The sequence below is a fragment of the Artibeus jamaicensis genome, unplaced genomic scaffold (assembly GCF_021234435.1).
Source record: "Artibeus jamaicensis isolate MK-2021 breed Jamaican fruit bat unplaced genomic scaffold, CSHL_Jam_final contig_391, whole genome shotgun sequence".
Taxonomy (NCBI): domain Eukaryota; kingdom Metazoa; phylum Chordata; class Mammalia; order Chiroptera; family Phyllostomidae; genus Artibeus; species Artibeus jamaicensis.
Genome location: NW_026521814.1, coordinates 25,000,691 through 25,015,904, shown reverse-complemented (window position 1 = coordinate 25,015,904; position 15,214 = coordinate 25,000,691). Strand labels below are relative to the sequence as shown.

At 42.6% G+C, this 15,214-nt stretch overlaps 1 protein-coding gene across 6 annotated transcripts in view; it reads right to left on the bottom strand.

The window, feature by feature from the left end:
• Positions 1 to 15,214, bottom strand: part of MYO1B (myosin IB) — a 169,237-nt gene that overhangs the window by 123,922 nt on the left and 30,101 nt on the right. For 5 of the 6 annotated variants that reach the window (XM_037162933.2, XM_037162935.2, XM_037162932.2 and 2 more), the window contains exon 2: positions 14,965 to 15,108. In XM_037162933.2, the coding sequence (XP_037018828.1) occupies positions 14,965 to 15,099 (135 nt within the window). In that variant the 5' untranslated portion in view covers positions 15,100 to 15,108. The remainder of the gene's footprint in view (positions 1 to 14,964; positions 15,109 to 15,214) is intronic. The other variant, XM_053665160.1, reaches the window with a different exon arrangement.

The window sequence follows — 15,214 nt, the reverse complement described above, 5'->3', positions numbered from 1 at the left end:
AATGAACCAGCGACCCTTTGGTTTGCAAGCTTTTCTATATGGACTTGCCTATATGATTTGATTTGACCAAAGGGACACCAAACAAGCAGAGGCTTAAAAAGCATTTGTGTATTAGGACCCACTCACTGTGGCTAGAAGCCGTGGTATGAATGAGCCTGTGCTAACCTGTTGGAGAGGTCATGGTGAGGTCATGGAGACGTCATGATGAGATCATGGAGACGTCATGAAGAAGAAAGTCAAGGTGCCCTGACAAGTGTCAGACATAAGAATGAGGCCATGCTAAAGCACCCAGCCCCCATTAGGCCAGTGGACACCTAAAGCCATATGCGGGATCCCAGCTGAGAACAGCAGAAGACACACTAAGCTGAACTCAGCCTGAATTCCTATCCCAAAGAACCGGGCACAAATAAATGGTTGTTGTTTTAAGGCATTAATCTGGGGGGAGGGAGGAGATTGCACACAGCACAATTACTGACACAGCAACACAACTGAACGAGTCAGAAAAAGGGTCAGGCAGGACAAGTGTTATCAGTCTAAACAAGCAAACAGTACCGGAAAGTACGCTCTCTCTACATTCCACTGTGTGTTCCAGATACGTATGCTCTAATCTTGAACTCTGAGTAGGTTTTTCTGTTACTATGATACCTGCCCTTGCTGTTTATGCGTTTCTTTTCCTTGAAGGTTCCATGTGCATTAGTCAAAGATTTAAACATTCCTACATTTGCCAATAAGATAATTCAAGTGTTCATAGTCACAGCCCTCCTTTCTCTGAGACTCAAAAAGCATTCCTGGTAGCAGCCGACTGGCCGGGTGAAGTGTAGAATTCCATTCTAGTTTTTGGCAGGTACATTCAGGTAAGTAACTGCAGTACCAGACTAAATCTCCTGTTCAAACAACGGTGACCAGACAGTTCATTTTTACATCAATTAATATTTAGACTTATAAATGATATACTCGAGTTTTTTAAAATTCAACTGTATATTATTTAAAGTAGGTATTTTTATTATATCATGTCTCAAAAGTATGGTAAACTAACTCATTAAGCAGCTCTTAGAACTTAAAAATTGGAGACATGACTCAGCTTCTTAAAGTCAAGTATGTGCATAAAAGAGCTAGTCACTATGTGTCCTTTCTGTTCTGAATGTGTCAAAGAGGAAAGAAAAAGGAAGACAAGTATTGTAAACCTTTACAAACAGGAGCAGCAAAAAGAATCCACCTCTTTTCCCCAAGAGTTCCGCTCACTATTCAACTGGAAATATAGGCTGATATGTGCCATATCCAGCACCAACGAGCTACTCCTGAGTGCAGATGGTGCCAGTGTCACGACAGCCCACAGAAGGTCCCACCAGGCCACCACTGTGGCTGTGCTCACTCTGGAACCTGGTGACTATGTCCCAAACAACCCACAAGAAACTGCAACTAGTATTCAGATGTTGTTCCATCCGGTTGATCACACCAAAAAGGACCCCATAATGGCCCAAACGACTTACCCTTTAGGTCCTATCTACCTTCTCCAACAGAGACAAATGTGGTCTAGCTCTCATTACCTTCCATGTAAGTGACTGCAGCAACAGATTACACTTCCTGTTTGGAGATAGATGTACCTATGTGTGTATGTATTTGCCAAATCAGTGTACCGACTTACTCCCATCCAACCTGTGAGCCACCTCCTCAGCATCCCTGCCACTTCCTAGCTCAGCGCCCCCAAGCTCCCAACCCTCAGCACCTCCGAGTCCCCAGGCGTGCGCACACTCCCACCATCGGGCCATGTGCACAGAGCAAAGCTCCCTGAAGGCCCACTGACCTGCGACATTTAGGAAGGGAAAGGGAAGAAAAGGGAACAAGTAGGAAAGAAAAGAAGAGAGGAGGGAGAGGAAAAGTTCTACCTTTCTTAGCAAATGGCACATTCAATGAGCAAGTTTGTCTTTTACTTCTCAAGGGTAAACATTAAAACAAGAATGTACAAACATTCCTAAGTCAAAACAATCTCTTGTCTTCATATTTCAGATATCTCCAGCATTCCAGAACAGATGCCTTGTGATAACCAAATAATACTTGAGTATTCATTCCTATTGTGATTACAGTGAAAACCCAAGTCTTTCTTGGGGAATGTGCATCCGCAACCTCCGCTTTCCAGACCACAATTCAGAACCCAGGAGGAAGGCCCCTGAGATATATAACCAAAGACCATGCGTTTTATGCTGTAAAAAATGTCTTCCACAACCCCATCCTCACGGATTCTATTTCAACAATCTGGGGAGTGGCTAGGCATTCGCGTCTTCTGAAGTCTCCCAGACAAGAAAACGTGTAATCAGAGCTGAAACCACGGCTGTGAGGACTCCCAGGAGCCGGCTTTTACGCTCAGAGGCAGCACGCATGCTAGTGTTGCTGCTGACCTATCTGCTTTCCATCCTCCCGTCCCCTTTAAATACTCCTGCGTAACGAATTCTGTAACCATTTTGAAAAGAAAAAATCTTGTAAGCCTCAAGTCCTTACATTTTAGCCACATTTCTACTAAACCTGGCATATGGCATCTCAGCACACCACAAAGAAACAGCTGCATCTGTGAATTGGGGACATTCTGTAGCAGTGGATTTCAAATGCCTGACTATGATTCGTTAAGAAATAAAACTTTCTTTGTGACCAATTATGTGCCTTGAGTATGTATTTCCCTACACATACATATGAGGGAGGACCCCCAAAACAGAATTTATTTATTAAAAATGGTGAATTTATTCTTACATGTTTAAACTCCAGTCACCTTCAAAGTACTCTCTATTTGATGCAATGCACCTACTGAGACTTTTTTTCCCACTGCTCACAAGTTTTTGAATTCGTCGAAGTTGATGCCTTTTAGTGCTTCTACCATTTTTGTTTCACCTCTTACGCATAGCCAAAAATTTTCTCTTTCAGGACTTTTTTCATCCAGCAAAATAAACAAACAGAAAGTCTCTTGGGAACAAGACCAAGTGAATAGGGAGGGTGGTACACGGGGTCATTTTGGTTTTGGTCAAAAATTGCTGAACACTCAGTGCAGTGGTGGGCAGGTGCACTCAAAAGACACCCATCATGAAATGGGCAAACATGTTGAAAGAGTCCTCAGAAAAACTCACTTAAGCTGAACACAGCCTCTCACAACCATGCCCGCTGGTACACTGACACAGATGGGTTCTTAGAACACTCGGCTAGGGGGGCAGCCTGTACGACAAGGGGCCCAACTCTCCAGAAGATAATCCCATTTGGCAGGGGGGTGGGGTTTGTATATAGATATGAAACTAAAATTTCACAAAACCACAGATACTCTTATCATATGCAATGCACTGTTGTTCCCTGTTCAATTCTATTCATGCAAACATTTTTTAAACTGCTGGTCCTAACCAACTAAAAGGTTTTCATCACCCATTAATGGGCTGAAACTCACAGTTTAAATATGCTGCTGCTTCTTAACTTTTTTTTAGCTGTGATCCTTCTGAAATGGCAATGAAAGCTATGACCCTTCTCTCCAGAACAGCACACATATAATACTCACATAAACGTCTGCGTGAAGTTGATGTACGAGGTTAAGAACTCCCACCCTCAGGGAAGAAGCAATGTCCAGAAATGGCAAAAGAATAGGAGGCAGAGGGAAAAAGGAAGAGAAGCAAACAAAGTAAGAAAAGGGGCAGGAAGTGATCAAAATAATTCTCAAAGTATAAAAGTAAAGAGCCATATAGACTAAGCGCCAACAGCTCAGCTCAGCTGGCCCTGAGCAGTTTATTAGCACTGGGTCAGAGCAGAACAAAACAATCAAGGCCAAAGTGAGAGCGAGGATTCTGGTTCTGGTGACAAGGCCACATGCAATGCATTTTGGAAAGATGTCTAACCAAAGAAACCTCTTAAGTTAAATAGTGAGGAACAATTTTAATATTTTATGAGTCACAATTATATAAAACTGTATGTACGTTCCTCCATGATGCTGGAGAAATGAAACATTACTTTACATGCACAAAAAAAGTTGGAAGTGTTTCACATCTTTCCTATCATAGTCCTTCCCAGGGCAATAGTAAGGTCTTTAGAAGCACTAAAACCATGTACATTTACATTTCAATTCCCCATATGAAACTGAAAATAAGATTATAACTAAACCATAAAATAATGTAAGGAAATCCTGCAATAACTTGCTTTCACCCTGATGGCTACTTTGACACTTCTTTTCAAATATCAAATTCTTCCTACAACTCTTTTATAGCCCCCATTTTGCTGAGCCTCTAACTAGGCGTCCCATCTGCCTACCTACCAGCTTCCTTATTTCCTTCAGAATGAATTTTACTTACTTGTTTATAGTCTCTTCAGTCCCCTAAAAATTCATCCCTGAGTCTATTAAAATGCCAGTATATAAGATACACTGAAGCACCTTTTTACTAAACTCTTCCTAAATCCCCACGAGACAGATATGAATTCTCCATCATAATGTCCCTAACAATGGAGCACAAATAAATTAAGTGCTCCGACCACATTACCTAACAAAAGTGGCATCAGGATGAGGAGCCAAGAATCTGTTCTCTTTTCATTAGAGCACACGATCCATGCTGTCTGGGCAGCCTGGGACGCTTTGGCAGAAGTGGCCGAGAAGGGTGCTAATCACAGGACACTTGTGTTGTATGTACAATGCCTTACAGCAGCACGTGCTGGCCTTTGTGCAAGAGAAAGCCTCCGATTCGACCCCGAGGAATACTGAAACCCATATCCTATCAGGCATAAATTAAAGGGGGGGGACAGATCTTCTAGTTACAGGAGAAATTTTTCATCTCAACAGCAAAGATGTTTTTAAACTGTTGATCCCAACACATAAAACTGTGCTTACATCATGAAAAAATGCCAAGACACTGTTTCTGAATCATCCTTTAACTTCGGAGGAATCAACCAGGAAAGTGGCAATGCAACAGGCAAGATTTATTCAAATGTCTTACTGAATGCTAATCATTTAATATAAAATGGCATCAAAGAAACATTCAAGAATATGTGGAAGTCCTCCAAGTCCCACTCTGCACACCATGCTACTTTCACCCGTGAAGGAATGACAGTGGGAATCCAGGATGCTGGTGACTCATGTAGTAATAACCCTTCCCACGGTTGTACACCTGCACTGACCACCTTGGCTGAACAAGCAAGCAACAAGTTTTCTAAGAGTCTTCTTTATGCAAAACATTGCCTTAGGAAGTGTGAAATGCTCCTGTAATCTGTACATCTGAGCTTATAATAGAGCTTAGAGGTGAGATTTTTATATCATAATATGTAAAATTCAGAAGTTAACTGCTCTAGTCTCATAAACAGATGCAAGAGGACTTCACGGATTCTTGGTTAAATGAGTCAATAGTCCTCCTATGTTACTGTCTAAGAGAATGTTTGGGTTTACAAGTACAAAGGTCACTGTAAGCCTCAGGGGTCTGGGGATGCCTCAGAAAGCTGGAGGATTGAACAGGTCTAAGAAGATGGCATGATTCAGATAATGTTGCCCCAAAAGAAATGCGTGCGATTCTAGCTTTTAAGTAACACCTCTCTCTTTTAAAAAGGATTTTGCTAAGATAGTTGTAGCCTTCAAAATGTATTGTTTAAAGCAGAAATCATCAGAGACTCGAAACAGATATTTGTACACCCAGGTTCACCACAGCATTGTTCACAGTGGCCAACAGGTGGAAATAATCCAAAGACAGCCGAATGGGTAAATAAAATGTGGTTTGCAGACACAGCAGAGTACTAGTCGCCTTAAAAAGGAAGGAAATTCTGACACACGCTACCACAGCATGGATTCAAACACCGCTAGAACACAAAGGCCCACCCAGTCACATCTCAGACACAGGGGAGGGAAAGGCTGGCCTAGAGAAAGACCTCCTGTGATTAACAGCCTAGAGCAAAAGAAGGGGCTCAGATTGGAAAGAGCCTCATATGTCAGGGTGAGCAGTCTGAAAACAGTTTTGAAATAAAAGTCACTGTGTGGGGTGAGGGGGGTTAGATGATGAAACTGACTAATTTAAAGCCAAGTCATCTGGACTTAAGTGTTTTTGAGGTCACGTTCTATGTCATACAGAATTAAAATGCTTCAGATGTTTGAGCTATTGTGTAAACCTTGGCTCCAAGCTCTCTGGCAAAGTTTTTCAGTTTTGCATGCACTTGGGCACACTGGTTAACTTCTCCAAGTCCCCGTTTCCTCATCTGGACAAGGAGGATGGTACTGGTTCCTCCCACGTCCAGTTCTGAGGATCAGGTGAGTCTGTGTGTTACAGCCCCTGGCACACGGCAAGCAGGCCATAAGCATTACCTGTTGTGATGATAAAGACTCACTGTGGGGCTCTCTTGGAATCTGCTGCCCACTGTAAATAGCCAAACCAGGATTCAAAAGTGTACAATATGTTACTATCTCAGCTAAATTCATTGAGAAGTCCTGTAACGCCAGGGTCGTACAAAATGGTCTTTGTGTACAGGGAACTGATGAGCCATCAGATGAGGACGTGAGCTGCGTCTTAATAAAGCTACTATTAAAAGTCTAGAATACTGAGGAAATCATTATACAAGACAAGCTGGGGGAACCCTCAGAAATGATAACACATGCTATTCGCTTTGGGAGGAGGAACTCACCCTATTCTGGGGTCTCAGGTCCTCGGCATGTGATTACAAGACATAAAGACATTATGTGCCACAGTGTTTTTAATTAGGCATCTATAGGAGTTCTCAAATTTCCCCAAAGAGGGTTTTTGTCCTAATTGGATTTTAAAGACACAGTTTGGTCAACCAGATGCTTTGGTTGGCCTTTCAGGCACAGTTCAAAATTGTGCACAACTGCCTAAGTGAGAATTTATAAATGCAGTGTCAATAACCAATTTAGACTCCTATTTGGGTCTTATATCTGAACAGTCATTCAGTGTGGACACTTCACATCTCCAGTCTAAGAACATATTTGTGGCACCTATGCAATACACACACACAAGCACATATACACATAACGAGAAATACCCTATCTTTACAGAGGAAAATACTTACGGCATGAGAAGGCATTAAAAACTGCCCAGGGTCTCACAATGCTCAGCGGAGCCAGTACCCCACCAAAGCCTGCAACACTAGAACAGTGTGATTTGGCCAGGCTCTCTCGGCCGTGCAGCACACAGACGCTCTCAAGTTACATCAAATACCAAAAGTTTCACTGTAGCAACGAACACACCCAGGAACCCCCCCCCCCCCCCCCCCCCCCCCCGCCATCCATCCCGGAGCTACAGGAAGAGCTGGGACCCAAAGTGTGGGTGTGAGACAGCATGACAGATCGAGGCAACACAGGTTCGTGAAGACTTGCCTTCCAGTTCCAGTATCAATGCGCTCATCCCCTGCTCGTGTTTCCGCTCCTTTCAAACCTGCTACTAAGGGGTTTTCTCACTTTCTCCTCCACGGCTGGTCTACTTAGAAGACTAATTCACAGTTTCTGCTTGCACAAGGCTTAGCGTGGCCTCACCACCGTCACGAATGCCCGCATCTGCTTCCATTGATCTTTTATTTTTATTTATTATTTTTTTTCAGTATTTCTCAATTCAAAGTTTGACAAAAGAATCAAACACCAAACCCTGTTTTTTTGTTTGTTTGTGCTTGCTTTTAACCGATGCTGTGAATCACTGGCCCCAGATCAGGAACCCACCTGTGGACCAGGGCACGCAAACCATGGCTGCCAAGGAGGCCAGCAAGCTTGTCAGCTGTGGCCACTGTCAGTCTGGTTTGAGACAGGCCTCAACCACCACTGTATTATAACCCTCTGTTCCTGTGCCGGCAGTCACTGCAGACTACGAATTAAAGAACTATATATGAGTTCTATGCCACACTGACATACTGGCTGAAAATAGCACCTCAGGCAGCCTTTATTTTAGAGCAGGGGAACACAACACTACCATATCTTTGCTGAGATCACTCTGTAGTGAGACAATATGTACCATTCTCTGGACCTAATAAAACTCTCTTAACTAAGGTACAGAGTGGCCCTGTGTAAAAGCTATACTACTGGCTAGAAGTCTCAAAGATAATGCTGTGTGACTAACTCAAAGTGGTAATGCAATAAAAATAAAATCTGTACAATGAATACCAAAGAAGGAAGGGATGGGGAAAACAAAAGGAGAGAGAGAAGAAAGGAGAGTCGGGGAAGTGGGAGAGGGAGGGAGGGGGAGAGAGAGAGAGAGCGATTCTAATTACAGGAAGATCTGTGTCTGAAATCTTGAAAATAAGTCATTCTGAGTTTCCAAGTTTTTCAGTCATCGACCTACCAGGTACTTCATTCCTACCAACGACCTTCATTCCAGGTCCTTCATTGCCACACACCAGGCTAAGATGCTAAGCATCATGATACCTATTTTATGGCTGAAACAACTGACCCTCAGTCATTTACAATGGTCACAGTGGTTGTGAGTGCCCAAGATTCAACCTTAGGCCCAGGCCTTTGCCAATATGCCACACCGTACACCTCACCCCCACCAAAACAGAGTTTGATGAACAAAACAGTTTTCTTAGAAATTAGGATTACCATTGATAGTATCTGCAGTACAGATTTAACAGCAGAAATAGACGCATGTGTAGAGAAGAGACAGAACTGGCCACATGTCCCTGGTGCTGATCTGCTCCCTCTCCCCCACCTCGTGCTCATAAAGAACCACAAGCAGCCCTCGGTCACCTCCATCCAGGGAAGATCTCCTAAGACCTTTTCCCTTCCGGGCGGGGAAACCTCATCCTAATGATACCTACTGCTTTTGACGAGTGAGCGCCTACAGTTTGAGAACTGAACACATTTCTTCCATGTCACATGGGTTCATGTCACTGCTTAACTCAACATGTAGCAGGAACACTGATACACACTTCAATTATCTGTCTGGGCTGTCGAGACTGCCTTATTCCAAACCTACACAGCCTTCAATATCATACTCAATTATTTTGAACAGCACTTGGTAGACTCAAAATGCTTCCATATTAGTAGTATCATTCGTTTACTGCTCATAGCAACCGTATAAAGTTAGTGGGACTATTATTAAGAGCATGAACTCAGGGGCTAGACTTCCTGGGTATGAATTCCAGCTCCATCACCTATGTGCTGTGTGACCTCAGACAAGTTACTTAGCCTTTCTGAGCATCTGTTTCCCCATATGTAAAATGAAGATAGTTCAAAACCCTACAATGCATAGGACTCTAGTAAAAATTCAATGAACCAGTGCATGTAAAGTGTTTGGAAAAGCATATATTGTACCAATAAGGACTTAATGTTGTAACATTTTCAATAAGAAAACAACGTCGGAGGAGTTACAGCACCTATCCCAGGTCTCACAGAGGGTAAGAGGCAGAGCCAGGACTGGAGGGAGCTCAGGTCTTTGCTTCTTAGTACCCATCACACCGCCACCAGAAGACTGATACTTCTGCGGACCTGTTGCTGGGCCTTAATTTCCTGCAAATCAACCTTCGAATATGGCTTCATCCAGAACATTTTAACTGATGTATTATAAATATTATATAAACATTTCAAGTACAAGTATAAATTTTCAAGTATAAATGCAGGATAAAACAACTCTATACTTGGTAAACAACCGATAAATGGGTGTCCACTTTGCAGGTTCGAAAAGGAAGAAATCTTTCAATCACCAAAAGTTTTGAGAGAACTTGGATGTGTTGACACTGGCAAATTATCACCAAGAATGCCTGTTTTGTAAAGTATTATAGAACTGTCCAAGAGATAAGAGTGTATTCAGAAATTAGACACAACATTTCTCTTCAGCGCCATGATCTGCTGTCTTTCCTCAGCTTTATCTAAGCCGGCTAATCCTTTGACTCCATTTCACACACCAAAGATACACCCTTGAAAACATACACAAGCTGTTCTCCGCGTTTCCTTAATGCTCTGGGTTTTCAATGAGCCAGGCAGACTGAGTCTGTTGCTGGCACACGATCAAGGCTAGGTGTTTCCGCTCCCCGGCCAGGGGTCCCCTTCTTTCCCCACTTGGTCTAGGAGGATGGGAAACAGCATTAAAGACGATTCTTGTGTCCTTTCAGCTTGATTGGGTCTGGGTTCTCTGGGTAAAGGCTCATCCATCTACTTAAAGCAGAACTTCTTCCTACTTCCAACTCCAGAAGAAGAAAGTTTACTTTCTAACCAAATCTACATAATCTGGAAATTTACTCACCACTCTATAAAACAATTCTTATTTCTAGAAACAGGACAGGGGTAGTGAGGTAACAAAATGACATTTTTATGTTTTATATGCCTGTTTTATATCTGAATTTTTTTCCAAAAGCATTTGTTACTTTTGTAATTTAAAAAAAAATACAGACTTTTTAAAAGAAAAAGTTAAGAAGGAAAAAATACGGAGACCATCTGGGTAGCAGGAACAGCATTCATCTGTACTCCAGCCCCGGCCGACGGGGGCTCCCGCTCTCTGCCAACAACCCGAGAGCTTGGAAGAGGCCCTCATCTCCAAAGAGCCTGCAGCCCTGGTGGACACACCTAGAGGGCAGCCTGGAAAGCCCCTGAGCAGCAGACCCAGCCCGAGCTCCTGCCCCACACAGTCGGAGAGACAACACACGTCTGTTATTTTAAGCTGCTGAGTTTGGGGCAATGCGTTATGCATCCAGAGAAAACGAAGACACCATTCACACCAAATTCCCAGGAATATATGTTATATCCATTAGGGAGGAATTTCCATGTTTATAGGTAAAAAGTGTTTTTGAAACTTCAAATAAATATATAAATGTTAACTAGTAATATTTCCATTTACTTCCAATATTTTAAACCAAGTATATTGTACATATTTTGAGTATCTTTCATAAATGCATCTAATCCCATCCTTATGGGGATCTTAAGTCAAACGCTAACTTCTAAAAATTAAGGCAATTTTTATTAGACTTTTAAAGCAGTTACTCTTACATCTACAATTAGTTTAAGGTCCTAAAATCAGACTAATTCAGATCTCTATATCTGAATGATCCCCAACCTAACACCCACCTAGCAAACAAACCAAATCTACTGGTCAGCACCAAAAATATTCCTTTGTCAGGCAACAGACATCTTGGCCCTTTTGTTTCCAAATGTGCCACAGGCACTCTCACCTAAATTGCAGCTTTCCTGTTCCTGAACAGAACCACAGTCCTGACCAGCCACCCTAAAAACAGCACCGCGTCTGGCTGGGTCCCCTGCATCACAAGTCCACATGAAATCCTGCCATCGCTCCATCTGGCGGGGCTGGGCCTGGAGGCAGGAAGAAGGTCTGACAAAGGACAGAAGGAAGACAGAAAAGCAGCGCTGCCTGGGGAATGTCACAACCAGCATTTCCCACCACAGAGGCTGCTAGACTGAACGGCACGTCCTGCAGCTGGCCCCAGCTTGAACGGCTTGCTGCCAAGAGGGAGGGATACAAGCAAACAGAGTCCTGACCCTGCCAGTGACCCCATAGGTCAACATTCCCTCTATCCATTCTCACCTGACCCTCTTCCATCTCCGACTGAACAGCCCTTACTGCCAAGACCACAGCTGGAACGTCAACAGCTGGAACTGCCCCAGATTCAGAGACTCTGCCTGGGTTGGGAACCAACTCAGAGCTTTTTAAACAAGTGCTAGCTCTTTGCAAAGAAGTGAGTATTCCTGGAGCACACACTTGAGTATCTTTCACAAAAGTGCCTGATGCCAAATGTGCAGGGGTCCTAATTCAGTACTAACTTCTAAAAAATTAAGGTAACCAGACTTTCAAAGCAGTCCTCTTACAACTACAACTGACAAATTCTAAAACCGGGCACATTCAGACCTCTATATCTAGATGGTTCCCACCCTGACTGTTCAGGTAGAAAGCAACCCAATCTACCTGTCAGCACCAAAAATACTTCTTACACCAAAAAGGGCTGGAGAAGTACATTAGACTACAACAAACCCATAGGCATTAAAGAATAGAATAAAACTCTGAAATACTTAGGAAGCAAAGGTTTCAACATAATTTTCTTAAAGTGAGTGAATTTCAACTTTGCTCAGAGTCCCTAGGCACCTGCTTACTCTTCTCAGCCATCGGGAGTTCTATAGAAAAGGGTGAGAAGCACGCCTTTGGGTGCACTTGGAACCTAGAACTCAAACAGTAAGTGCTTCTCAGGGGGCACATCCGTCAGGGTGGTATCAACATCCATAAAGCCACTTGATTACCAAATCCCCCACCAAACCTGTGAGGGGCTTACAACACGTGGCCATTTCAGCATCCATGCCCCTTTTCCTCTTCCTAATATGTTGAGAGAGACAGTTGGTTGGGTCTCCATGCCCTACACACAGCCCATCTACTTTGGAAGAAACCTGACCCTCCCCAAATCCTAAGAGTCAGACATCACTGTCTTAAACTACGCAGTTCATTCCAGTCACCTGGCCACAGTCGGTAGTTTGAAGAGTGGATGTGACTCAAGTGGCCTCCCCAGGGCTGCAGGTTTAGCACAGAAGAGGATTCCAAAGAATTCTACTTCCACATTCAGTTATCAGTGTGAATCCTCTACAGAGCTGATAATTCATACCTGGAGGGAAAGCAATCTCTAGTGAGAACTCTGTGAAAGTAGGGACTATTCCTTATCTCTAGATTTGGGGCAAGTGGGGTGACAGAAGACAGGAGGAAAGACCCCATAACTGGAGCTGGTTCCCAGGGGGCTGCTAAGGCCATGGATTTTAGCCAGTTCAAAAGTCTGAGTCGAGGGCCCTTCTGTTCACTGACCATCCCATCAACCACAGTTTCTAAAACTATTGCTGTTTAACATGTTCGCCTGAAGGGTCATGGTGGAACATCACCCACTTTTATAGAACTAAACAAAGTTATGAGACTATAACAGAGATTGCAAAAAAAAAAAATACTGCACCTTCATTTTCTGAGAAAGAATTTAAAAAACAAAGTGAAGTACCAGAGTAAACTACTGCATATCATACTAACTTGGCCCTGGGCATCAGGCTAAACAATTGTACAGCAACCCGCGAACAAAAGCAAAAGAGAAATTATTACCAGAGTAAGAGCCAAAAACAGATTTCCCAAGGGTGATATACATGACGTGTGAGGTTGCTGAGGTGTGATAATCAAATTGACAGCACAGTATTGTTTTAATTTCAAAAATGATACATGCTTGACTTGGAATTAGCCTGCTTAAAATTAAAGCATGCTTAACAAGCATTGCTTAAAATTAGAGAACACCCAACCCTCTAATATGATGAGTTATTTAAAGTTACAAAATGAAGGTGCTCATCCCATGGGAATGATAATCCTAAAGTACCATGGAAAACATTAATTGATCTGGAAACAGAAAGCAATTTTCTGCTTTTGTTTTATACCAGAAAGGGTATTCCTAAAATAGTTAGAAAATAAAATTATTCAGGGCTGAAATCAGACATTGTGTCTGCTAAAGGCTCATGAACGTTAACACTTGGCATCTGGTTAAAAGGGGGATTGTTTTATTTTTCGTGGGCACAACAAATCAGGTATTTGAAAGCATGTAATGTTCTCCTCTCCATTCTATTTTCAATTCATGCAGAAGTGAATTGGGCTTCCGAGAGCCAAAAAGAAAAACAATCAGCAACTTTAGTTACGATATAATTGATTCCCTCTTATCTCCATCTCAGAGACCAGTGTTTAAAGTCTGCCTTTTACTTGATATCAGACCACACTTTGAATCAAAACTGCAGGCCTGTAAGGCTTTCCCACCTGAAAGCCGAACTGCTGTACCCGAGGGAAGATGACACCAGGCCTCACTGCCAAACCAAACAATCCCTCTTCCCTGCCCAGCAACACTTTACATCACGTCTCTGAACTTAGGTTCAGATCCAATTGTCCAATTAATGTCCCCAAAGCAGCATCCGCATGTCTCCTGTTACTGTCAACGGCCCCGTACCTCCAACAATATAAATCAACAAAGGTGAAAAGTTCAATTCCCAGATGATGACTTTTTAGTAAGAAATTATCCGAAGTTATCCTTGAAACACAACTGGCTATCTGGGAAAAAAAGCAACGTGTGACAGAATGATATGGCTTTTCATATGTAATTTTTAAAAATATATTAGTTCCACAAAAGTTATAACTGACCCCACCTGTTACCAGGTATGATGTCTACTTTCATTTACTTATATTTCCTCCTATTGTTTGTTCTCATATTAATAGGAAAACAGGAAGCATGCCCCAATAATCCCATCCCTCTCCAGACATCGACACACGGTGAAAAGGGGAAGAACTCGGACGCACGGCAGAATCTATTAAAACTGCGCCCTTCCAGCCGATCCATCCTGTTCCCTTCTCAGTTGCTGGTTCAGGGACCCAGCGCCCCACTGCCGTGGTTTAGTTAACAGTACATCTCTACCTAAACAGATGCAGATTTCTGTGCATACAAATTCCTGAAAAACTGAATTTAAATACAATTTTTTACTCATATTTTGAATATACTTAAGGAACTTGACAGTTAAAGTAATAATGTGAAATCCTTTATAAAGAATTTTTACAACAATGTAAAGTCTCTACTAACTACAAAGGTCAAGAAGGTTCCTATCTTTTTGACAGTTAACCTCACATTCTAATGAGGAGCTTCTCAAAGAGCAGACTGCTAATCCTGTGAAGGCATCCAAGAAGACGCCTACAGCTATCAAAACTCCTCCTGAATATATGGTCCTCAGAGACATTCTTCTGCGTGCTTTAGAAAGCCCCCAACACCTAGTGCAATGCTCTGCCCACGACTGGCACTCTATACACACCATATGAAAAGCAGACTCACTTGATTCTAATCAGTATCGCTCATGTGCCGAAGGAGCAAACACAAAACTCCTTCTGAGGATATAAATGAATACCTCTGGACTCTGATAAACATTAAAAAAAGAAAAGGAAAAGTAAAGAAAGAGAGAAGAGTTTGAGGGGGAAAAGCCAGCTCTCTGCCACAAAATACAAAGTTAAACCCCACGCATGACTGTTAGTGCATACTCACATATATTTCATTATGGTCAAAGCGCTTCTTGAGGTTGTTGATGAAGGTCTCCTCATTGAGAGGTTCTAAAAGAACCATATCTCCGACTCCAATCATATTGTCCAGCAGTGATGTTTTCACCTCCATTTTGGCCATAGTCTCCTACTATAGAAAAGATAAGAAAAGGGTCAGCTTAAATGAGCAAAATTATTTCAGGTGTGTTCTTAGAGCCACTGGAGAAATGAAACACTGGTAGCTGCAAAGGGCTGTC